Below are 25,000 nucleotides of genomic sequence, written 5' to 3'. Positions count from 1 at the left end.
TGTGTGTGCGTGTGTTTTTCTGTGTTTACAATTTGATACACGCACATCTGTCACTGTGAGCATTCGTATGTACGTTTTTGTAATTTTTTGTATGTCTAATGCAGATGCTGTAGCCCTTACAAAACTTGATTTGAATCCATACAAATCTGCAAGTGTGTGTGAGTGTGAGTGTGAGTGTGCCTGTGTGTGTCTGTGTGTGTGTGTGAGTGTGAGTGTGCCTGTGTGTGTCTGTGTGTGTGTGTGAGTGTGAGTGTGCCTGTGTGTGTCTGTGTGTGTGTGTGTGTGTGTGAGTGTGAGTGTGCCTGTGTGTGTCTGTGAGTGTGAGTGTGCCTGTGTGTGTCTGTGTGTGTGTGTGTGTACCTTGTCTAAACTGGAGCTGTGACAGTGTGGTCCGAGGTTGAGGCTGTCTCGAAGCAGGGCGCTGGCCTTGTCGCTGTAGCTCAGACTCAGCTGGCAGTTTTCTGGCTTGGACAGCAGAGCCCGCACAGCCCTGAACGTGTCCAGACACGTCTTGGGCAGAAGACTCCTGACGGGGCGAGGGGGAAAGAGACAGAGGACACCGGTTAAAGAAGTGGGAGCAGACAAAGGTTATGAAACAGTCTTAGTCTGGCTGCAGATGTTCCAGTGTGTGTGTGTGTGTGTGTGTGTGTCCAACTTACTCTGCGTTCTGCAGACTGCGGGGCAGGTGCTCAACAGTCGGATACAGTCTCTCGGCCGCGGCGTCATCTCCTTGGAGCCAGTTGATGATCACCACAGTAACTGAGGACCACCACTTGGAGTGGGGGTCACAGCCTGGAAGTGGGAACAAAAACAGTCAAAAGGCGAGACAAGCAAACAAAAATCTTTGAATCCCCCACTGCCTACTTTTACATTTAACATGCATGAGTGTGTACACACACACACACACACACACACACACACACACACACAGCTGCTGTCTGTGTTTTGACCTGAATCAAATCTGTTTCTCCCCTCTGGCATAGTCACAACATGCTCTGAGAAAGCAGCCATTTTGAGGGAAAACTACTCCATTTAACGTTGGGAAACACACACGCACATAATACTGTGAGCAACCTGAGGCTCTGCCAAGAAAAGTCTGCCATTAAGGTCCCTGCACAGTCTCCCTCCCTCCTCTCAAGGTGATCACCGATTTGACAGCGCTGAAGACAGATGAAGCAATCTAGTGGATGCCTCCCTTTCACCTAAACCCCTTTCGCTCAGATCTGTAATCAGTAAGGACAAAGGAAAGTGGTGGGAGGGTGAAAGTCAACCCAGTGGAAATCAAGCCACAGTATAAAAATGTACTTTATCTCTGTGCTTCTTATTTAGCAAACACATTAAAAAGGAAGGTAGGTAACTGACCGATGTGGGAAAAGCAAAGGCAATCCAAAGGCGCCATAATGTTCAAGATAAAGTGTCTTTACAGTAGTTGGTCTCCTTATTCTTAGACAAAGAAATGTGTTGGTGAAAGCAACTTACCGATCACGGTGGCCATGTTGGAGCCGATAGCGAAGGACTGGGAGGTGGCACCAGCTGCATCCGAGGCACTAATCAGCAGCTGGAGGTACTCCAGGGCATCGGCATACTCCCTGAGTACAGACAACAACGTAATGGTTACTTTGCCACCACATAAACACACAGACATTTTAAAATCAATCTGTTTGGTTTTTTAATAGTCCATTAAGCTATCCTCATTGTTAATTGTCAAATAGTAAATCAACCATGAGATCCAATAAAAGATATAAATGGTAGACACATTCCAGTGAGGTGTGCAGCATCTTAAACAGTTATTTGGAAGTGTGTTTGGGTCTCTCACCCCTCTCCCTGGCTGGGACTCTTCTCTTTGTGAGGCTGGGCCACACAGTACAGAGCCTTCTCCAGGAGATGCTCCCTGAAGGCCTGAGTCACCTGGGCCAGAGGATCCACTGTAAGAGGACCAACAGACCAGTTACAACTGCCTCAGTGTGCATTTACAGGGGTTTAGGCCTCATGGAGTGTGTGCTATGTTTGGTCTGCACTGACCCGTGTTGCCAGCCTGGCTGTAGATGCTTTCTTTAGGAATGCTGCGAATAGCCCAATCCCCATCCACAAAGAAGCGGTGACCTAGTGGGTGGCACAGCCACTGCATAGCTGGAGGCACACTGCCACTGGAAGACAGGCACGCCTGGCGGGCACTGCTCAGGAACACACGCTGTCAGAATAAAAGGTTAAGTCCTTCATTCTTATGTCTTAAATAAGTGGAATGTGGACAGAATCACAGGGTCATTATGTTTCTTTATTAAACATGGCAGACAAATGAACCCGATGTCAAATCAAAAGCATTTGAACTCTAAACAGGATAACATGCAAGTACTTCAGTGTCAACAATTACATTTAATATTACATGTTCACATTATAAAAGACTGAGCGAGACGTAAGCAACTGAGGGGACTTACAGAAGTAAAATGAAGGATCCTTGGCATGCTGGCTTTGACCCGTAAAGCTGCAGAGACGTAGACCTCAGCCAGACTGGCTACAGGCAGACAGGAACCAGCACACTCGGCCAGGTTCACCGCGCTGAGAGCCATGTGCACTGCTGACAGGTGGCTACCATTCAGCTTACCTGGATGCACAAGATACAAGACAAGAAAAGTATGTATTTATTTATATATCATAACACTGATTTATTTAACAGCGTGTTTCACACCAGCTGACCTGTCATGCGTAGCTGGTGCAGACGGTGGTAAACTAAGGCGGCGTCGCGGCTGCTTTTGCTGGCATCCTCCTTCAGGGGCCGGTCCGAGCGCAGTCCTCCAGCCTTGGCAGCCAGCCAGCGGCCCACCCAGAGGTGCTGGAGGCAGAATCTTAGCAGGGACCAGAGTGCAGCACAGCCCAGGTCCAGCTGAGAGATGGGTAAGGGACGACCAAGAGCCTTTAGACAGGTCCACAGGTTCTGACTGGCCTGGGCAAAATCTCCCTGGGAGGGTGAAAGAGATCATTGATGAAGAACTGGAAAAAGTTTTTTAAAAATCGGGACACAGATCTTTCTTTTGGATCGTGAAATTGCATTTTAAAATGCAACATCACAAAAAAAATGTTTCCATGAAAGAAAGAAAAAAACATACTCTAGCTAGGTCCAGGTCCGCCTGCTTGCGGTGCCTCCAGAACAAGACCGAAGATCCAGAGTGTGGTCTGGTTACAGGCTCTCCATACACCAACAGTCGGATCAGAACCCCCGACACCAGAATACCGTTTAGCAGCCACACCAGTATAGTTGGCAGCATCCAGTCCATCCACCCCCACGAGTCACCTACAGAAAACACGTTTCATGTCATCACATGAAATCAGATTCTTACATAATTCAAACCGACGGTGGCTGCAGTTTACCTGCGATATCCAAACCCAGGACGCTCCTTCCTGGGTGGTTGTTGGCAGCGGATGCTGTGCTTCCAGCTGAGCTGCTGCCGGATGAGCAGAGCAGAGCGGCCAGAGGGTTTAGGGAGAGAAAGAGGAAGGTGAAGGTGCACAAAGCCATGCGGGAGCGGTCCAACATGCCGCCGGCACTGCCTTCTACTGCCGATCCGTCTACCAGGTCCACACTCGGCTGCTAAATAAAGAGGCCAGAGATATGTTTATGTTAGCAAAAGTCAACACGCAGAAAGTAACTACATATTTTATTCTGATGAAGAACAGCGGTGGTTGATTTTATCATGCATACCTTAGTGTCCTCCCCCATTGGACTGTCAGGCTCTGAGTCACTGCTACAGTGTGAGAAGGAGGTGGGGGAGCCCATGTCAGAAGCCGGCGGGGTCGGCAGCTCGTTCTTCACATCAGCCGGTCCATCCACCTCCATGGCAACCAGGTCCTTGAGAGACTCTGAAGAAAGAGGAAAGGAAAGATGATGAGAGTTAGGAGGTCAATCAGTGGTAAGAAAGTGAAGACATCTTCAGCCTTCAATTTCACTTCAGTCATTTCAGGATAACAGCAGCTATCAATAGACCTCATCACAAAAGGTCAACTGAATGACTTGCTTTCAAGAATAGAAAAGAAATTGCAGCGAAGCGGTTATGGAATAACAAGGAGACGGGTTTTCAGCACGTACTGTTTTTCTGGGCTGCCATTTTAAAGGCCATGTTCTCCTGTTTGAGTTTCTGGTTGGTCTGCTGCAGGTAACGGATGTAGTCAATGGCTTTCCTCAGCACTGCAGACTTGTTGAGCTATAAGGAAGTAGAAACAAAAAAATATAAGATGAGCTTCTCTGATCTTCACGATGTTATCGATTGCAATGTATTTAATTAAATGAAGCTCTTTCCTACCTTGGCCTCACTACCAGACACCAGATCTTTGAGCTCGAGGATTTTGTCATTAATAGAGGAGCGGTAGCGCTTTTCGATGGCGTTGTGGGCTGAGCGCTTCTCTCCCTTGTGTGGCTGGCCGAGCGGCTTACCGCTGATGGCGATGCGGTTGATAGGCAGCTTATCAGCGTCCACCATGACAGGCATCGTTGTCAGGATGGTGCCACCACCCATAAAGGCCTAAAGAGGTAAAAAAGGAAGACGGTTACCGAAGGAATGCACAGTCAAATCATATTTGATCGTTGTTTGATCTCAGTATTGAGTTGCACATGGTGTGCCTACCTGCAGTGAAGCGCTCTGTATTGGGGTGGTGGTGGCCATGGTAGTGACAATGCAGGGGTCATGCTTCAGAGTGGTCAGCAACAGAGACTCAGCCTTGATGTACTGGGGTTGCAGCAACACCTGAGAAGGTGCACACAAGTACTGTAAAGATAGACAGTTAGGGTGTTGGTTCTATAACACACACTCAATGAGTACTTTGCATTTATTTTGTATGTACAAGCACGCTCAGGTACTCACAGGTACTTGCTGCATGTGGGGTGCGATGCTTTGAACTGGGGGACTCACTGACGTGGTCAGGAGAGGAGACGTGGTGGTCAGGAGAGGAGACGTGGTGGTCAGGAGAGGAGACGTGGTGGTCAGGAGAGGAGACGTGGTGGTCAGGAGAGGAGACGTGGTGGTCACCCCTTGGAGCTGAGCATGGATGGTCACCGGCTGAACACTTGGGGGTGAGGATGACAAGATGGTGGTGGTTTGGCTCAAACTGCTGGGAGTGACAGCTGGAAAATAGTTTAAATACAAGCATGTATAATTGTATGAAATATACACAACGATCAACCTCATAACTGCTTTTAAGCAACTGCACAATAAAGTAATACAGTGTATGAAGCAATTGCTGAATTGCTTTAATCTCATTCTCGCTGCAACAAAAAAAAATAGCCCAAATACACAAAGAACTTGAACATTTCAGGACTTCGGCGGCATCAGACTCGAGCAGTCAAACAACAAATCTTGACTGCAATTGTGTAGTTCAATAATATAAGAAAAATAAATTATAGACCAACCGATACATTGCATCAATATATGATATCGGCCAATATAAGCTTTCAAAAGCAATGTCAAATAGGACCAGTATTCATTGTACTGCCGTGATTTGGCAGTTTATGAACACTTTGTTATATTTCAATTTTAAACCGGTTAAAAAATAAATTTAAAAAAAGTCACGTTCACTGGACATAAGTGATAACAACATTCAGTGTGTCACCTTGTATTTGTGATCAGCTCCAACAGGGCTATCGCAATCACCTGTCAGTACAAGGATCGGGAGATTTATAGGAGTAATAAACATGTATTGCATCTAAGAAGCAACATTTAACTTACTACTTTTCTCCCACTGTTGTAAATGTGCGGTTTGCTCCAAACAATAAACAGTGAATATGGTGAACGCCGCCGATCAAAGTCTGTTCGAATACGAGTTCAGCCGAGGTTGAATAACCTCGTTTCCTAGCTTGGTGAATGCAACGCATGTGAAGAGCCGTGATGCGGCTACACTTGGGTAGTTCAGCTATTGTAAGGTCATAGATAATGCTGTGGGCTCGTGGGTTGGTTGTGTCCTGTCCTCTTGTACAACAATGCATGCAGGAAAACACCCCAATTGATATATTGAGATGGAGTTATAGAATGATGACTGAAGAATTTACATTGCCAATTGTACCCGTTTCAAAACCAAACGTTATATATAGCCTGTACTATCTGACTAATATAATTACTCATTGCCATCAAAGTGTACTTACTTGTGTAGCTGTTCTGGTTGCTGTAGTTGATCCGGACCTGTTGCGACTGAGTCTGGGCCTGAAGTTGTGCCTGCAGCTGGGGTTGAGGCGAAGTCTGGGGTGCAGGCGGGGTGAAGAGGGCCTGGGGTGTGGCGTTAAAAGATGGGCTTGGTGCTGAGGTTAGTGTTAGAGGTGAAGCTGCCTGTGTTGGGGCAGGCGGGCTGAGAATGGGTTGGGGCTGCTCCACTTGGGGCGGCCTGAGGCTCTGAGCCTGCTGCTGCCTCTGGGTGGAGTTGGGAACCTGGGCCAAGGGGGACTGCTGAAAGGTGGGAGGCTGAAAGGCCTTGTCTGGGGTGGAGGAACTACGGATGATGGGAGGGCCCAGGAGTGCATCCAGGTGTGGGCTACTGCTTAGGATGGAAGAGGACGATGAAGGTGGAGGTGTGGTTGGAGCTGGAGCTGCAGCTGGAGCTGGAGCTGGAGCTGGAGGTGTGGTGATGGAATGGGACAAACCCGAATCCTCTTGGCTGGGAGGAGGCCCCGTGTACGGAGGGTTATCAAACAGTCCTCCAAACTCCATGTCCTGGTGGCTGATGAGCTGTAGCATGTCTGAAGAGGCAGAGAAATCAGAACCGCGGTCACTGCAACTGACCAAGAAAAATATATAACAAAGAAATCTGCAGTTGTGAATTGGAGCCTGTTTAAAATGTACGAGTCATCGACGTTTCATAGAAACATTGTTTTCAGTTTGGCTTATCGAGTTGTACAACTTCTCGGTTGTAAACTGAATCTCCTTTATTTCCATCTGCGTTGCTGGTTAACCATTAATCAACCCACATGTACAGTGTTTATGCTGTCAAAATGAGCTCAACAATACAATACATACGCTTCAAAATACAATCAGTGTGTTTGGAGGTACAGTACAACACAACTTGTATTGCAGCATGGGATAAGAATGCACGGTTTCACTCCAAGACCGAGCTAATGTCAGAATATAAAACTCAAGAAGAAGAAATTAAAATTAAATAAATGTCACACCAAATGAGAATCACCAAATAGTGTAAATAAGAAATGACTGCTGGGGCAGCTGATCAAATAAAAAGGGAAGTTTGTACCTTAAAAACATTTTGGTTGCTAAATTTGATCTGAATGGATAAATTAATGAATCCTATAAGTACAAAAGCTGGACGAACAGAACACGTGTCAAATGTACTGCATTCCTTGACAAACATATGAAAGATTCATGGTTGATTATAGTCTTGCAAATATTGACCGTTGGGTTCTCGTGAGCATGATATGAAAATAGAATATCTAAAATGTTTAAGAAGTATTTGTTGCCCGTACTGTTTTTTTAATATGGGAAATGCTTTTAAATTCATATTTAAATGTATACAAAAGGCACTGTACTATACATATATTCTGCTCTTCTCTCAAATGGATAAAGTATTTTGTAGTCTCTAATTTGACTTGAAGCTCAACAGGATACATACAACTCTATGTAAAACAACAACAACAACAACAACAAGAAGCGGACACTCGTGAGTGCATGTTGTGTCTGCAGTGGGTGCGCAGCAGCCGGGATTTATAGTCCAGTGTTTTGGATGAGGTGATCGCTTTTGGCCAATCAGAGCGCGTCTCGGAGACTCGCTCTAAGACAGGAGAGAGAGCGCGCGCGCCGTCTGTGGCTCCGCGCGAGGTTACTGTCGGTTACATTCATGGGGACGCGAGCACGTGCATTACGCAGGGGCGCTATGCACTAATATCCTGCGACTGTGATCATAAAGAATATACACATGAGCTATTACTGTAAAGAAAATAGTACACCCCTGATATAAGTATAATTAAATAATGTTGTACCAAACGACTGATGAGAATGTGTGCCAGTATTTAGTTAAAGCTGTTGTACTCATATAGAAGTGTACACCATTAATGCAAACGTAAACACGCACGTGTTTACAACAAACATAAGGGGGCCAACGTGTGTAAATAGCGCACATAGTAATATACAATACTATGCGTTTATCCAACATGTGTGAACTGTCAACTGGGATGACCGACAGTAACCTCCCGTCTCAGGAGGGGGCGGGGCACACTCAAGTTAGCTGAACCTACTAGCTCAGCTAACCGGAGCCATTAATCGGTTATTACGAAAAGATTATGACGTTTCGAATCGTGTTTGCGAGACAAGCCCGACTATTCTCACCTCAGACAACATGCACAGGGCACTAGCTAAACGGGCAGCGTTAGCCCCCCACTCGAGCTAATGGAAGCTAACGCTACGACGTGAGATGAAGCCCTTTGAAGTGCTCACCAATGGGGGTTATTACATTACATACATTAGGTTTATAGACTGAACATTGGCTGTAAAACACAGGAGGCGAGTCAGACTAAACACACGTGGCCTCCAGGAGGTAACGCTATGTCACGAGCAGGTGTGTTGGTCTAACGAGCTAGCAAACACTGTTGTATTGTCTTACCATCAATGTCGCTTAAGAGGGCCGTGTCAATGTCGCTGGGGTCGTGTAGCGACAGCGTCGGGTCCAGATTATCCAACGACGGGTCGTCGAACGACAGGCTGTTCATCGCTGCTGTTGTCTGGCTTTCCCGATAATATACAACTGGCTGTGCAATCGCTCAAAGACGAAAAATGGGGGAACTTCTCGCGTCCCTACATTTGCCAAAAAAGGTCCGATACCGAGTCCACGTGAGGCACGCGCACAGTGAGCTCAACTTTGTATTGTTGTGTGAACTAACTGCTCGCTGCTACCCCCATGATGGTCCAGGGAAACTTGTTAAACCAAGCCAAACACCGACGCTCGTTCAGTACTAACGTGCTTACGGTGGCCGCCGAAAGAACACACCCAGTCCATGTTGATTGACAGGCTCGCCGGCCAATCGCTGTCTCTTTACTGGATTCCCACGTACCCTGTTTCTCCGGGTTGTTTTGATTATTTGACTGAAGAGGCGTCATAATGTGGAGCATGTGCCATCATTTTATAATACAACAACGTACAATGAAACATGAATATTGATGTGCTTAACAAACTGGTATAATGGCTTCAAGTCAATTTTAATCTAATTTATAACTATTATGAATTGACTATCTATGGTGTATACATATATGTTTTATATATAATAAATTAGCCCGTGCTATTCATCCCGGTTCTGTACATACGTATTTATATTCGGCATATACTGTATTTCACTGAACTGTGTATTTAAGGGAAACAGCATGGTTTATTGTGGGTTCGCCCCCAACAGCCAATCAGAGCCGAGTGGGCGTGAGCTAATTAAAGACAAGTTTGTTTGACTCGAAGCAGCAGCTCCTCCTGTAGAACCAGTGAAATCGACCAATGGGAAGCTCAGGAGCCGAGTGGGGTGATCTGACGTTACATCTCTGAGTCTAGTGATTACACATCATGTGTTTCCAACAGCAGCAGGAACAGAACTTGAGGGATACAGGTGGCCCAACAGAATAAAGGAAATGGATAATAAATACCAAATAGGTTCCCTCAGTGCAGTTATATATCTAATTTAGCCTGTATAGTGTCTTCCACTAAAAAAAATACACTTGCATTATTAATATTGTAAACAATTGGCAAAGCATCCTTTATTTCGCTTTATATCAGTTTTGACTAAATTCAAACTAAAATGTAAACACAGAGTCACATGAACACTAAGGGGGAACCCCACAAAAGCATGGTGGGGAATGAGGTCAGTGACCTAGAGTAGCACTGCAAGGTGGTTGTCAGTACAAGGTGCAGTCTTAATCACATGCTTACTTAATTTTAGAAAACTGCCAGTAGCGCCCCACAGGCAACTGAAGGAAGCAAAACAAACTAGGTTTAAGATTTGTTGGCACTTTGTGCTAAACGTTTGGCACGGAGTGGATGAAATGTCCATGAACCCACATATGGGAGGGGGTGAGAGGCTCATCATGTGACATAGACGGACAGTGCAAGGTTGAGAATGGGTTGCATCAGCATGGACACGACGAAGAAGAGATCGTCACACAGCCCCTAATTGTAAAATAACCACAGTTGAGGTAGAGGTCACACATTGCTAGTGTTTTATTGGGCAGTTATTATATACGTGCATTAGGTCAAACAGAAATCTGACCATTAGTAATGGCAGAAGACGGCACAGCCAAACAGACATGGGACACCCACTGCCAGAAAACCAGCCTCTCTTCCATGTCCACCAAACATCCGCGCAATGTTCTGCTTCATCAGTATTAAAAAGACATTCAATAACCATTTTGAGATAGCATGTTGCAATCAGGACGTAAGCTTCATAAAAGCAAGTAACACAATACACTGTTACAGATCCAGAGATACGTAACAAACAAACAGAACATTACTCAAATTCCCTTTGAAAGGATCTCCTGGTACATTTTTAGTAATCCTTTTTGTTCAGCCTGCATGGTCATTTTTATATTTTCATAAAGTGAACACAATGGTTGATTGTAAATTTAACGCTATTATCTCAGTTACCTGGCAACCATATTAAACCTCTAAACCATATGTAACCATACAGCATCAAACAAAAGTTAAAGCTTGTTAAATCATACATTTTCCCAAACTAAAATACATTAAAATATGTAATCACAATGATTACACAGACAAATAACAAAGTATAACAAATCATGACTATTTCCGTCTAGCTACACTGACGACATGTAATGTTGATGCATGAATTAGGCTTTTACGACTCGGGATGCCTTGACTGACAAGGCGTTGGGTCTTAAATGGACAAAAACAACCTTTCAAGTGCAAGAGCTGGAATGGAGACAGGATTGCTTTTTGCCTCAAAGACAAACTCCAGTCGGAGCCACTTTGTTGAAATCAGCCAATCACAGACGAGCTGCTTGGCAGCAGCTCCAAAAGGAGCAGATGAATCAAACCAGGAGGAAAATATATCGAGGATCAAAGTACGGCTTTGACTGGACAAATCAAAGAAAGTACAATCGGGATTGTTTGCTGCATGTTTCAGCCTCAACCACACAAAGATAAATAATGAAGGGTTCCTTTTTTCTTTTTACATGAACTATGAAAATACAATCAGGGAATCAAATGATACATACACCTCTCTGCCCTCTGGATACTACTATAAGCCTTAATAACATTAACCAGATACAGAAACTAGAATTCCCGTATTTTGAGGTATATAGATTACGTAGTTTAGAGTAAGTGAATATCTACCTATAGCAATACTGCCTTTAATACAATACAATACTGTAAGCTTTACCTTTTGTCCGTTAGTTGATTATGGTGCCAGCGCTGTCCTGTTGATCCTTTAAATGCCATATTCTGTCTTGCACCTAAAAAGGTTTTGCAATCATAAGGTTGAACTGTCCATTAATCCACTTATTTGTGAACAAGCCCCACAATAACAGTGACAAAAGTTAAGTGCAAAATTAAGTCAATCTAAAGACCATTTCCCATCCCGTAGAAAAATAGTAACCATCTTGTAAACAAAGGAAAGAAATACAGACTTGTTTTTGCTTCAAAGTGCACAGATATTAATATATCAGGGGAAGGAAAAGGTTCATGATCCTTTAACATGTAGAACACATGAAGGTGACTGCTGTTCAACAGGTACAATTTATACTAGTTGCTCATTAACACCTCAGCTTTCTTTGGTATGGCTTAAAGTGTTCAAGAGCAGCTAATTTGTTGCAGCTATTCAGAGAACTGGAAAGACTGAAGTATTCCATGGGCACGTTCCCCTTAGCCTTTTAAAATACATAAAGAATCCTAACTCGTGTTTCTTAGAGTCTTTTTGTTTAATTCCCTTTGGTAAAATGAATGCTGCCGTACACTCATCGAGAGTAGCTATGATTCAGCCTTTATATCCCTAGTTAGCTAAATTAGCCTGCTAACAGAAGCCGTTTGTGAAATGAAATAAAATAAAAGTATAAATTAGTGATTAGCTAGTCAAACACAATGCAATCCTAATTGTATGCTTCCACAATGACTCAATTCATGGACATGCAGTGGATTTCTTTCCGTTAACCTCGCAGTAATATACCACATTTTAAAACCACATCAGACAAGTTAGCTCGTCGTCCTTTGGTGGTGCGTTACGAATGAGATGCTGCGAGTAGTACGTCCCACACAACAGGTTAATACCTTCAGATATAGTAAAACGCAGCAAACACGTTGGACCTTTGCATGTTAAAGCAACACGGTGGCAAGAGAATGACAAGGAGGTGGAGATCACTTGCCACTGCCAGTCAGCGAGGAAATGGGACTGGAGGGACCGTTGGGGAGGCATCATCGAGGGCGAGGACCTTTAGATGCCCCTGGAGAGCGTCCGTAAGAGTCTACAAGGCAAAGAGGGCATCCTCCGTCTGTTCAGCCTTCTTGTGGGAGCCCCCGGGGGCACGAGCAGGGTGAGCAGGGTTAGCTCCGGGGGGAGACGGCAGAGAGTCTGGAGCCTTTGCTCGCTCCTCCAGGAACTTGTCAAACTCTGAAAGAAACAGATTGATGAAAAAGGATGAACCACCAACACAACTTCACACACACGCGGCTGTGATCGGTCTTTACCTTCACTGGTCACTCCTTCCTCAGCAGCATCCCCTTTCTGTTGAGAAGAGAAACAAAGTTAATCAGATAATGCACACCAATTGGAATCAATGATGGAGTCGAACTAAACCAGAGTGTACAGAGCATCAGCAACACATTCAGCGGACACACAAGAGCATCACACAAGTCAAATGCCTGTCAAGGTCACACAAACTTAATATGTTAAGTCGCTCATGAAGAATCCGTCAATCATCCTCCGACACGTTTCACAGGTGAAGAGAACAAAGAACCTTCTTGAGCCGGACTCCACGACCTCCACATGCACATGTTAAGGAAGCTCATAGCACCCATTTTACCACCATTGGCACCTTGTTAGCGTTCTTAAGGCAAACCTCAAACGCTTATATGCAAATCATCGGTGGAAACACATTAGTTTAGTGAATGAAAGGAAGTGAAAGGAAACTAAAGTCAGATGTACCCAGTTATATGAGACGGATGAAAAACAAACCACAGGGCAGAGAGAAAGAAGAGAAAAGGATATAAATCAAAAAAAGGTAAAGAAGTCTCACCACGTCAGCACAGAGCCACTCCTCTATGTCATCCATGACAGAGGACTGCGAAACGGGGATCTATGGAGCAAAGCCATGGACAAACCAAGGGGCAGCACCGAAGCCACAGAAAGACACCCACAAAAATGAATAATTGCAACACACACACAAACAAAAACAAAAAAATAACAAGAATAGGTGTCACCAAAGGCCAAGAGAGGAAGATGGTTGAAATGAAAACAAATTAAAATGAGAGCAAAGAGAAGATTTGCTCAAAAGGACACACTCAACCCCTCTGAAGTCTGTGCTCTCGGTTCCATCGTGAGCTACTCGCCGTCTTCCATGAGTTCAGCAGTTCCCAGGTCGTGTATTGTTCTCATTAGTTCTGAAACGCTGACTCGGCTTAACAGCTGCCGACTAATGTCACGCAGCAGCGTTAATTATTCCACATCATTAGTTAATTAGCAAATCGCTTGGATGTGATTAAGAGATTGATTGGCTGGGAAAAGCTGAAAGCACAGGGGCCGCCGAGAGGCGGGGCCACCCCACGGCATACACATGGAGAGGCGGGGCCACCCCACGGCATACACATGGAGAGGCGGGGCCACCCCACGGCATACACATGGAGAGGCGGGGCCACCCCACGGCATACACATGGAGAGGCGGGGCCACCCCACGGCATACACATGGAGAGGCGGGGCCACCCACGGCATACACATGGAGAGGCGGGGCCACCCACGGCATACACATGGAGAGGCGGGGCCACCCACGGCATACACATGGAGAGGAGAGGCGGGGCCACCCCACGGCATACACATGGAGAGGCGGGGCCACCCACGGCATACACATGGAGAGGCGGGGCCACCCCACGGCATACACATGGAGAGGCGGGGCCACCCCACGGCATACACATGGATGGAGCACGGCACTGCGTGGCTAGCGGCGACATGATGATGCGATGACGCCATGTGGGGGTGGGAGGGTGTGCGTTGGCGTTGGCGTTGGCACCAAGCGGTCCCAGTGAACCAGGACTGTGTGTTGCATTAAAAGGAAACGTTCACTGTGGCTCGAGCGCGTCCGCGATGAGTCGCATTCGGGGCAAATTGCAAAAGTTGCTTTTCTGCTTTTGTGTTTAGAAAAGCAGAAAAGGCGTAAGAGTCTTTCACGGCAGCGAAGTTAAAGTCCACGTTAATAGAGTCATCCTCATCCTCATCCCCTGCTGTAGACTACAACAAAGCAGATGGGGTTTCCTCATGACATCACAGTTAACGCAATGAAGGAAGCTTTTCAAAATAAAAGGCCAGGGCAGTGAAAGTCATTCACAGGAGAGAACATGCTGTAGAAAAGTGTGCAATAAGAAGTCGGTTCTGATCATGACTCGCATTGATAAAAGGTCAACGTGTAATCCTTTATGCTCAAATATTCAGTCAAAATATGAACTTAATTGTTAGTGTTGAATATTACAACTACTGATCCGTATGTTAGTTGATCTATTTCTGATTAGGGTGAGATGTTAGTGTATTATTTAAGCTCCAAAGACAGTTAGAGGACAACTGACAAATGCTCTCCACTACACAGCAGCTCGCCATCCCTTTTGTTACGCCAGTATAATAAGTTATCAGTACTTTTACAATGTTCATCATTGTTGATTTACCCGTGCTGTGTAGCAGAAGTATCTGTACTTCTGTTGTTTTAGTGTGTTGAGATGAATCAAGCTGATGGAAGGTCCCTGGAGACCCGTCAAGCTCATCCATAAAGGGTGGCCTTACGCCCATGTCAGTGCAGTGAAGGTGGGCAATATGGATAATATCCTATACCATTATACAAGTCCATTGATATCGCTGCAGCAATACATATTGTTATCTCATATCCTAAATATAGCAAACACTTAAACTAATGTAGATTTTTATTGGTGAGTCTTTCTTTCAGGTGGATAAAATACTTTAGCTGCTGCGCCACCCGCAGCTTCACTTTGCTCCTGTGCCAGGTCTGTTTGTCAAAACTGGGCGTGTACCAACCGCCGCCTACTGACTATGCATAAGTACCTCAAACAAGCCCACTTCAAAGGAAGGTATCATCATATTGCCCAACAACATCTGTACTGACATGGAGGTGGAAAAACATGGTAATGGTTTCCTGACATGGGCTTGGTTGGGCCTTCCAGGACTGAGCCATGACATTAGAATTAGAGCAGCTCATGAAGGTTATGGATGACGCCGCAGGAGGCTAACAGCAGGAGTGACGGTGGACAGGCGGGAGGGGTAGGAGGACACACTGAGGATGGAGTCCTCACCATTCCTTGGGTAATAAGCCAGCTGTCTATGGGCAGCTCCTGATCTGCTGGGTAATCATCCCCTTTTACACTCAGCTGAATCAACAACAGAACAACACCTTAAAAAAGAGAAGAAAGGTAGCCCGACCACAGCATAGCACACAGTGCAGAGAGAGAGAGAGCCAGTGGAGAAGTCAAATGTGCAAAAGACGTCATTTAAAGGGGGCGGAAAAGAGGCGAGAACGTAAGAGAACGGTGAAAGGTTGATTCCATAAAGATGAAAATGAGGAACTGTACGTGTGTGTGTGTGTGTGTGTGTGTGTGTGTGTGTGTGTCTGTGTACATAGTACAGCCATGCAAATATATTGCAATGTGTGCTCAGACAGGAGGAACAACGACAAAAATCGAAGTTCACTTCTGTGTACAAAGTGATTGGGTTGGGTTTTCGTTTTATTTAATTAAACAGAAAACTGAATTAAAAAGTATTGATATCTGGTTTGAAGAATTTTTTTTTTAATTATTAAGTAAAGATAAAACAGCTCAAACTTATATTTACATAAACTTTTGAGGACTCACTTATAGGCACGCTTAACACTTGAAAAGTTGCCACATTGTAAGATATTTATTTGAGCTATTCAATAAAAGCAATAGTCAATTCACAACCCTCTTCCCTTTTGTTTAGGAGTAACACTGCACTGGACTGCAGGACAGAGGACAGGTGGTCCAGGAGAGGCCCCCCAGCACCCACATGGAGAGGGCTCCATGTGGGTGAGCTGTATCTAACTACATCGTGTCCTCACCCCTCCTGTGTTCTGTTGTCTCACATCCAACGCCGAGGCCAGGCTTCCCAGAGCCTGAGGGTCCTCGTACTTTACACTGGGCACAAAACATAAACAGGAAGAGAGTTAATACTCAGCAATGTTCCCACATTTTGATTATAATGTAATTTCATTCCATTGAATATCTGGTCAAATGCCAACATTATGTGGGATTTTTCAAGAACGGCAACTATTGTTAAGAGATTTCATATTCATGACGCAGCACAGCAGAGAAAGACAGAGAGGAAATGCAACGATGGTCTCTGGCCAGCAGGGTTGTTGCTTTTATTAAATCCTAAAACACCCTTTTGCAATTATGCAGCATTCATCAAGAACAGGAACAAATCCATAGTACTGGAGCAGGAAAAGTTATCGACTAAATCAACAATAAAGTGATGCAGCGAGGATGAGAAATTCACTTCACTTTACGCATTAATCTCAAATGGAAACTGGTGTGCCTTGTCGTTACTTTATCACTTTTATCGCTCCACCTTGATTTTTCAATTTACAGCTGAAGGCAACAAGTTGTTGGAAGAGAAAATACCAGATCAGCATCCATACACTGGAGGTATTCAAAAGGAAATGCACGAGGGAATAATTCACGATAAGATGATGTTAAGGGACAGAGGGCACATCAATTAATTGAATATGAATTACACCCGGAATAAAAACATGAGAGGACCTGGGCTGCCCCAGAAGCAAAATTAAATCTTGACCTACTTTTTGCGCTGCTCGGCCAAAGAGGTGGTCCTGGTCTGGGCAAACATGTCAAAGTCATCCTGGTTGCGGCCCGGTAGAGAAGACAGGGTCCCGCTCACGCTGTCTGAAGCTACATCTGGAGAGGGGAGCAGGAAAAGGGGGAGAGCGAGGAGAGGAAGGAGAAAGCAGAGATGGAGGATGATGAGGATTCAGAACAGATACATATCTAAGCTTTAACCAGAGCACTTCTAGCCTTCTAGAGACCAACAGGGGAGCCAGAACTCAACGAGTTATGGTGCTGGGCTCATTTCCCATTAGTAGCCGGATTGTGAATCTTTTCTTCGCTCTGCTGCTTCTCCAGTCTGCAGAGACTGGGAGGAAAGATGCTATAGCTCTGGTAGGAGAGCGTGTACGTGATCGTTCTTACCAATACTGGCGAGTGCAGACGAAAGAGAGGCTGTCGTGGGGTTATGGGCCGGGGAGGCAGTGGCCCCGGCGGTGGACTTGGGTGAAGGGCTAGAGCTAATCCTAGGCGTGACCACAGCGGGGGAGCCTGGGCCAAGGTCTATGAGGTTGTCCTCTGTGGTCTCATTCAACATCTGAAAGAGCACAGAGAGCAGGACCATTCAGTTAAAGCAGAGCATTGAGATGAAGCAAGAGAGAATAAATACATTGTGTCTACTGAAATGCTACAGGTATGACTATTTACACAATTCGAGACAACATTGAGGGTCAGTAGTTGTGGATCGGAGGGTACTGAGGGTTGCACAAGACTTCAGATGTGTGAGACAGAAGGACATTTAGTATCTATCTGCACACAGTGCTACTGATGGGTCTACAGACGTGTTAACATTCATCACTCTGTTCATCGCAGCACATTGGCCAGGACTGAACCTGGTACTGGCACCATACTTGCCTCCATCAGCTGGCCACAGCACAAACAGACAGAGCACACAGAAAGATCAACAGAACGCAAACACAAACAGCGATGTGGGATGTAGTGAGAGATGCCCCAACCCTCTGGCAAACCACTGAAACTGGCACATGTACACTCTAAATAGCAGATTGGGACTTGTTCTGCTCTACTCTTCCAGTTTTGATCAAGCTAAAAAATGCCATTCACTTGCATTATGGGTTAATTCTGCAGTGTGTATGCCATTAGTAATAAATAATTAACATACTAAAATGACTACGTGGACAGATTTGTCTGAAACATCATTAATGTAAAAAACACTATTCTAGTTTGATTCCTGCTCTCTGAACAGACTGTTGGCTCACCCCGTTGTTCTGAGCGGCTCGACCCGACCGGTACCTCTCGTACCTGTGAGCACAAAAACATTTGAATATTTTAGGACGAGCTTTGTGGGGTTCAAATGCTTCCACATCTTTCATCTACAGAACCCTTATGAAAGAGACATTTGACCAGTTTAAAGCTGGAGCCAACTCTTTAAAAGCATGAATTGAGGTACAGTTTGAACAAAAGTCAAAAATAATAAAAACAACAACATACTGGACCAAGTTCTCACACATTGGGCTAAAATATCTGGTTCCGTTGGACAGGCAGATATTGTATTGACATCCACGATGCTTGAAAGATTACCAAAAACAGTTAATAATAAAATACTACATGTTATATAACGGTGCCTTACATCACAGACATGTTTCTGTTGTTGCACCTGAATGTGGTCACGCGTGGTCCCTCTTCTGAAGCTCCTAAAAACACCATTCGGATCGAGCGTACCTCTCATATCGGAGGAAAATGTTGTTGAGGTCGTCGTTGACGTGAAGCAGCTCCTCGGTCACTTCCTCGTTCGAGACCCGTGAAATCAGCTCGACCACTCGCTGCTGCATCGCCCTGCATGTTCTGTTCAGCTCCTGAAGAGATCAATAGATTCATTGATGGATGAAGAGGTAGAAACATGCGGCGAACGACTGAACTATAGAGAAGCAAGTTATTGTGTCAGACACATACAGTAAACGGCATTGTCTCGAAATGGGAACAAGGCATTACAGTTTGAGCAAGGCAGACATATTTGCTTGTGTAAAAAAAGCGTAAGAATCTGTAAATGAAAGAAAGACAGAAAAGAAAAGGTTGCACATGACAGTCACATCTTAGCACAGGGCCAGATCCTTTAAACTGACACAAATACCCGAGTGGATTTGCTCTGAGGAGATTAAACTCTGCATGAGGGCTCTTGACATGTTGTGTTCCACTGAAAACTAACAGCACTACTCCCCCTGGTGGTTGCAATCGTTCCAACGCTCTACAGTTGACGTGCCATGTTGGAAAGCGTTCTGCTTTCTGAATTAACATATTTTACAGTGTGGGGAGAACTCACATATTTAATTAGCTTGCCTGAGGCTACATTTTTTTTAATATAACTAGAGAGACCCTTATAACTTTGCTCAAAATTGTCTTCTGATTTGGATTTACCTCCATGTTGAACTCAAAAGCCGCATTAAAACTTATAGTCAGGTTTATTTCCTTAATAATTCACTTTGATGAAAGTCATGCAGCATCATCGTTGGTTAAAATACGAGCTCATTCTGTATTTATGCGCCTCTTACCTGAAGCAGTTCTAGGTCAGAGGCAGTTTCCTGCCCAGGGACCATCTCCGTTAGCATTTCTGACATGACTTTGGTGTTTCCTCTCACTACGTCCAGCTCGCTGCGCAGCCGGGCGATCTGAAAGCAGAGAGGTCAGAGGTCATTAGGACACATTCAGTACCAGCAGTGCTGTAGATGTTCTCACATCGCAGTCGATTGAGTTGGTCACGATGTCCAGATAAAGTCCTGTAATCTGCTTTAATCTACGCACTAATGAATTTTACAGGTGCATCATAAAGTCATTTAGTGGGTTAGACGTTGCTGTTGAAGCCCCTCACCTGTTCAGGGGTAGCGGTGATGGGGCTGGGCATGTGGGCAGCCTCTGTGGTAGATGCAGGGGTCGGGGCCATGGCCGGGGTCGGGGCAGGATGAGGGGGCACGGCGGCGGGTGAGGCCAGGGCTAGGTACTTGATCATGGCCGGGTCCACCTCTGCTGTACCCTGGAAGAAAAGAATACCCCTAAGGACATTGCGTTGTGAATACACAAGTGTGTTTACGCTGCATGCGTGTTTCTTCCTTCTCACCCTCTGTGGTGTGTGGATGGGAGACAGTGCATCCAGGTCTGCCATTGGGAACTCAATGCCTTTCCTCTTCAGTTCCTCATAAATGTGGACCACACCAGTTAGATCGGGGCTACTCCTGAAGGCATCGGCCCAGGCCTGCCAAATACACAACCAGACACACAATAAACATAAATCGTTGTTTTACATCACAATATCAGTACAACAAGGTTTTTCATCCATTCAGCCTTATTGGCAAATCCTGAATACTAAAATAAAAATGAATGGTCAAGGAACACAAAAAGCTCCCATACCTGTATGAGCGCCAGCACTTTGTCCTGTACGATGGTTGGAGGATTGGTTTTGGGGGAGATGATTTTGACCAACACACCATCAATGAAATCTCTGTTGGCCACCTGGACATGAAACCTGTGGCCGCAGTTTTTCACACAAGTCTCCAAAACCTGCAGAGAGGGAGAAGATTAAACAGACAGAAGCCTGGCAGCAACACAAGCTGGAACGCAGGAAAGTTTGTGCTTTCATCACGCACGGCGGCTTTTAACTAGCAGACTATCAAAGATGTGGGTGGATACGAACACAGCGAGCGACATGAAAGATGAGCGATATCAGACCTTGACAGGAAGAGACGCAGAGTGGAATAAATTGAACAAGAAAAACAAGGACTGGACGGGTCAAGTTTAATGCCAGGTGCAGTCCTTTAATGTGGCCTACACACAGAAAAGCTCCGGACTTCTCACCGTTAGCGCCAGCATCACTTCTCTGTAGTTCTTGTTGGCCCCGAGTCTCTTCTTCAGTGCCCGCATGGCGTCTTTTGGCCTGCAGGGAAACAGCAGCGAAGACACAGCTGGATGAAGCACCCCAGCTGAGAGTCGACAAAACATCTTTGACTTTGTTGGAATGAATTATTTTCTGTGCCACAACAACAGATGCCAGTCAGTCTGTCAGCATAGCCGCTTGACTAAGACGGGGAAGAGCCGTCACGCCATCTGCTCCCCTCTTTTCTGAGTGACTGTTTCCTCCCAAGATCAAAGCTGTCCGTGAGCCGAGGCGTCAGGTTGGCGTTCTGCCTCTTCACTGCCGATGAGGCGTAATAAGCTGTTATAAACTCCTTCATGAGCTATGGTAAATGTTTTTTAATGAGGGAGCTGAAGAAGACATAAATGGATAAAGATGGCACACAAAGTCGAAAAGCTTCCTCAAACAGCAGTGTGTGTGTGTGTGTGTGTGTGTTAGTTGTTTTTGGATGGTACAGCTGTTTTATTATCTTGTTCCAGCACCCAGTAGCACCCGTTAAGACACCATATGTAAAAATAAATATATATAATTTTCACTTGCAAAACCTCCATTCTAACTGTGGAGCTAACCAGACATCGTCTAACTCACTGAAACGTTTTGAAGACAACAAGTTCTGTGTTCTGTCTGTGTGTGTGTGTGTGTGTGTGTGTGTGTGTGTGTGTGTGTGTGTGTGTCTCCCTGAGTGTGTCAGAGAGGGCCCCATGTTTCATACCAAGACAATGAGTGTGTGTGTGTCTGTGTGTGTCTCCCTGAGTGTGTCAGAGGGCCCCATGTTTCATACCAAGACAATGAGTGTGTGTGTGTCTGTGTGTGTCTCCCTGAGTGTGTCAGAGGGCCCCATGTTTCATACCAAGACAATGAGTGTGTGTGTGTCTGTGTGTGTCTCCCTGAGTGTGTCAGAGAGGGCCCCATGTTTCATACCAAGACAATGAGTGTGTGTGTGTGTGTGTATGTGTGTGTGTCTGTGTGTGTCTCCCTGAGTGTGTCAGAGGGCCCCATGTTTCATACCAAGACAATGAGTGTGTGTAGGCCTGAAGAATGTGAAAAGCAGGGGAGAAAAGAGAAAATGGAAAAAGACAGATTCCATTAATCCTCATGAAAAATAAAAAAAATAAACGCTCTCTGCAGAACGACGATATTGGCGATTACATTTATTTTGGGCTTGTTTATAGATGCATAACCATAAGTGACATCACCATGTTAGCTCACCATCGTATGCTCCGACCTGGGGCAGTTATGGTCTCATAAAGAGAAACCACATTTGTGAATTCTGGAGAAGGCAGATAAAAAAATGTCGTTTAAATTATTATAAATACTAATTAGGAGCAACACAAAATGCAAACCCGGTCATTTCTGTGTTTTTGTTGCAGCTTGTGGTCTCACGTAAGATGCAGAATAAACATTGTTTTTTATAACAGTGTTAATGCCGACATATACGCATTTTATGAATCAATTCCTTCAGTCAGTGACACCTCCAGGAAACAAAAGGCTTTCTGTGGTGTCTGTTGGTGAAGCACAGGGGAAGTCAGTGCATGGAGTCACTCAGTGGCAAAGACACATCCATGAAGTTGAGCAGTTCAGGGACCAGAAGCATTGTTGCTCGAAAATGTTGGAGAAGCAAATTGTAAGCGAACAATGATGAACTTGGAGAAGACGCTCACCCCTCGTCCGTCTCGTTTATGATATCGCAGATCTCCATGTTGAGGGTCCAGTCCTCGTTCTGTTGGCCTCCATCTGTGGCCCGCTCTGGAGGAACACACACAAAAACAGACTTATATATATATATATATATATAATAACTTATTTGTTTAAACCGTTCCCCATAATTTGTACTGTGGCTCTACATTTATTTATATTTTTGAGGGTGCCAGTAAACATAGAAGTAAATGTAAACAGAGCCCAGAGTTTACTTCATTACAGATTAGTCTACACAAGAACAACACACAAATTAACTTTGTATATAATCTAGTTACACGTGTTGTGAGACGGGAAGCCGACCTGACGTTGTTTACAGCCTGACGTGTCAGTTAAAATGAGTTTTAGTTTTATCGTAGCGATTAATAAATCTTGGCTTCTCGTCAATATAAACTTGAGGCACTGAAGTTCATTGGAGTTGTAATACGTCGTCTGTGCTCAAGTCGATGCGCACTAATTAAAGCGGTTTACATAACAGCGACAGTCAAAACTGTTAAAACTGTGTGAGCAATGTCTCTTTCTCTAATGTCGTTCTTCAGCCAAACATGTTTACTTTTTGTCTGTAAAATGTATATTTATCAATGTATAACAAAATAATCAACGATTAAAGTAACATAAAAACATCTCTAGAGATCTCTTTTTTGTCTTTAACACTGTGTGGATATGGTTTGATCAGATTTGATTGACAGCGATCAAACAATCAGAAAGGTGTTGCTGAATTCTGATTGGTGCACAGTGCGTGACGTCACCTTTCACTGACACGCCCACTGTTCCAACTTTGGAAAATAAATCCTTCAGAAAATATCCCTCTTTTTTCAGGTCTTGCTCAGATGTATTTTGTTGTGGTTTTGTCAAGAATTACCTAAAATTATAATCCAAATAATTATATAATAACACCCCCCCCCCCCCCAAAAAAGATATATAGCTATTATAAATTCAGGTGAACATGCTTTGTTTTTTTATAGCTATTCTTTATGAGATGTGGACGGTCCCAACTGGAATCTCATCTATTAGAAGTGCTGGGATGAAAATATTGTTGCTTCAACTGGACTAAAGGAACCAAAGTGTCTGTGAATCACAGCTGAAAGGACGACGCCACAGAGGCTGTTAAACTCCACCCTAGTTATTAGCATTCTGGCACTAATGTGATCCAGACTGAGGAGCCTCCGTGATGAAATGGCTCTCAGGCATCACGGAGGTCCTCGCTCCGTCTCCTCCTTCCTCCGCCGTCCCCTGAATCCATCCATCATGTCACTGAAAGGTGAGATTTTTCAGGGCCGCCTGTCATCTGGGGTGAACTTCACAGTGAAACAGAAAAGTGTTTTTACCGGAGTGAGCTGTGAACGGGTTCCTGTGACTGACGCTCAATAGATTCTCATTAGCGGATTCTTGAGCTCCGACAGGAGGAACCTTTTCTCCTTGAAGCCCGGAGGCCCTACGCAGGCTGTCATGCCCGGGACAAGAGCCTCTCCCTGGGCCGTGTGCCTTCATGTGGGAGGCTCAACATTGGACAAGCAGACATGACTTATTCATGCATCTCACATCTCCAATCAACTTGTCACAGACTGGGCAACCGAGAGACAGGCATCTTTTCTTTGTTTTAACTCGAGTCCCATTAATCATTTATTTTTATTAAAAGTGAATTCAAACATGAGCAGCATTGATAAACACCGTGCTGTGTCTTGTGCACAGGTCTGGTGGACTAAAGCAGCTACTGCCACTGGGATATCCCGTGTAATCTCCTTAATGGATTGTCAGGTCAAGGTGGCAGAGGAGGAAAGAGAGAAGAACAAAACTAACTAATCTCTCCTTGTGAAATGAGCTGGAACGATGCTTAACAATGAGAGCATTGTTAATGAAGGTAAATGCCCTCTGAGTGCATTCATTCCTGGTGTGTCCATCCCCCCCGGTCCTGGGAATCGACCAGTGAAGCCAGTCACTCACATGCTTTAATGGTGGCAGGCTGTGCCATCCGCTGCCAACCAAGACACAAATCTTTCCCCCATCTTGGCCCCACCTCAACACGTTTGGTCGTCCTTATTTGACTCTTCCTTTCCCACTTTTTCCTCCACTAAGCACCTCAGAAAGTCAAAGGTCGGTCGCCTAAATATTGAAAATGGCTTCAAACTCTGGTTGTGTATAACTCCTTAGCAGAGTATTAACCAGCATTCAGAGGAACTCTGTCCAGTCAAATGGTGGAAAGAAATAGTAAAAGGGATACTAGACGTAGGAAAAGATGACACGGAAAACTACCAAATAGGCTGCCCTTCAAAGCTCATCAGATTCCCATCCAAAATGTTCTTGTATCATCTCCACTCGTGGTGCAGTGAAATGTATTTAGTTTCAACCAAGCAGTCGAAATCTGTGAATTAACTTTTACACCACAAATACCACTCCCTCACTGGCCTGCAA

At 44.9% G+C, this 25,000-nt stretch overlaps 2 protein-coding genes across 8 annotated transcripts in view; both read right to left on the bottom strand.

Annotated features, from left to right (window-relative positions):
- The window catches only part of srebf1 (sterol regulatory element binding transcription factor 1), a 13,239-nt gene extending 4,264 nt beyond the window's left edge, over positions 1-8,975 (bottom strand). The window contains exons 1-17 of one of the 5 annotated variants that reach the window (XM_034539977.1): positions 8,584-8,975; positions 6,128-6,715; positions 4,969-5,113; positions 4,854-4,926; positions 4,617-4,757; positions 4,296-4,514; positions 4,082-4,196; positions 3,698-3,855; positions 3,367-3,586; positions 3,105-3,289; positions 2,695-2,956; positions 2,436-2,602; positions 2,023-2,191; positions 1,817-1,925; positions 1,480-1,589; positions 660-792; positions 361-526 (exon numbers count right to left, since the gene is read on the bottom strand). In XM_034539977.1, the coding sequence (XP_034395868.1) occupies positions 361-526; positions 660-792; positions 1,480-1,589; positions 1,817-1,925; positions 2,023-2,191; positions 2,436-2,602; positions 2,695-2,956; positions 3,105-3,289; positions 3,367-3,586; positions 3,698-3,855; positions 4,082-4,196; positions 4,296-4,514; positions 4,617-4,757; positions 4,854-4,926; positions 4,969-5,113; positions 6,128-6,715; positions 8,584-8,689 (3,066 nt within the window). In that variant the 5' untranslated portion in view covers positions 8,690-8,975. Of the gene's footprint in view, positions 1-360; positions 527-659; positions 793-1,479; positions 1,590-1,816; positions 1,926-2,022; positions 2,192-2,435; positions 2,603-2,694; positions 2,957-3,104; positions 3,290-3,366; positions 3,587-3,697; positions 3,856-4,081; positions 4,197-4,295; positions 4,515-4,616; positions 4,758-4,853; positions 5,114-6,127; positions 6,716-8,583 lie in introns of all 5 variants that reach the window. The other 4 variants (XM_034539976.1, XM_034539979.1, XM_034539974.1 and 1 more) reach the window with 4 other exon arrangements.
- A 1,178-nt stretch (positions 8,976-10,153) lies between these two features.
- The window catches only part of LOC117735403 (TOM1-like protein 2), a 17,096-nt gene continuing 2,249 nt past the window's right edge, over positions 10,154-25,000 (bottom strand). Inside the window, exons 2-16 of one of the 3 annotated variants that reach the window (XM_034539993.1) lie at positions 22,555-22,639; positions 20,836-20,914; positions 20,392-20,541; positions 20,102-20,236; positions 19,856-20,017; positions 19,539-19,655; positions 18,712-18,845; positions 18,249-18,291; positions 17,398-17,569; positions 16,992-17,106; positions 16,254-16,329; positions 15,475-15,549; positions 13,203-13,262; positions 12,655-12,691; positions 10,154-12,577 (exon numbers count right to left, since the gene is read on the bottom strand). In XM_034539993.1, coding sequence (XP_034395884.1) covers positions 12,432-12,577; positions 12,655-12,691; positions 13,203-13,262; positions 15,475-15,549; positions 16,254-16,329; positions 16,992-17,106; positions 17,398-17,569; positions 18,249-18,291; positions 18,712-18,845; positions 19,539-19,655; positions 19,856-20,017; positions 20,102-20,236; positions 20,392-20,541; positions 20,836-20,914; positions 22,555-22,639 — 1,586 coding nt within the window. In that variant the 3' untranslated portion in view covers positions 10,154-12,431. The remainder of the gene's footprint in view (positions 12,578-12,654; positions 12,692-13,202; positions 13,263-15,474; positions 15,550-16,253; positions 16,330-16,991; positions 17,107-17,397; positions 17,570-18,248; positions 18,292-18,711; positions 18,846-19,538; positions 19,656-19,855; positions 20,018-20,101; positions 20,237-20,391; positions 20,542-20,835; positions 20,915-22,554; positions 22,640-25,000) is intronic. The other 2 variants (XM_034539994.1, XM_034539995.1) reach the window with 2 other exon arrangements.

Source organism: Cyclopterus lumpus, chromosome 8, assembly GCF_009769545.1.
Source record: "Cyclopterus lumpus isolate fCycLum1 chromosome 8, fCycLum1.pri, whole genome shotgun sequence".
Taxonomy (NCBI): domain Eukaryota; kingdom Metazoa; phylum Chordata; class Actinopteri; order Perciformes; family Cyclopteridae; genus Cyclopterus; species Cyclopterus lumpus.
Note: the sequence above shows the minus strand (reverse complement) of the source record. Positions and strands in the feature narration are given on the sequence as shown.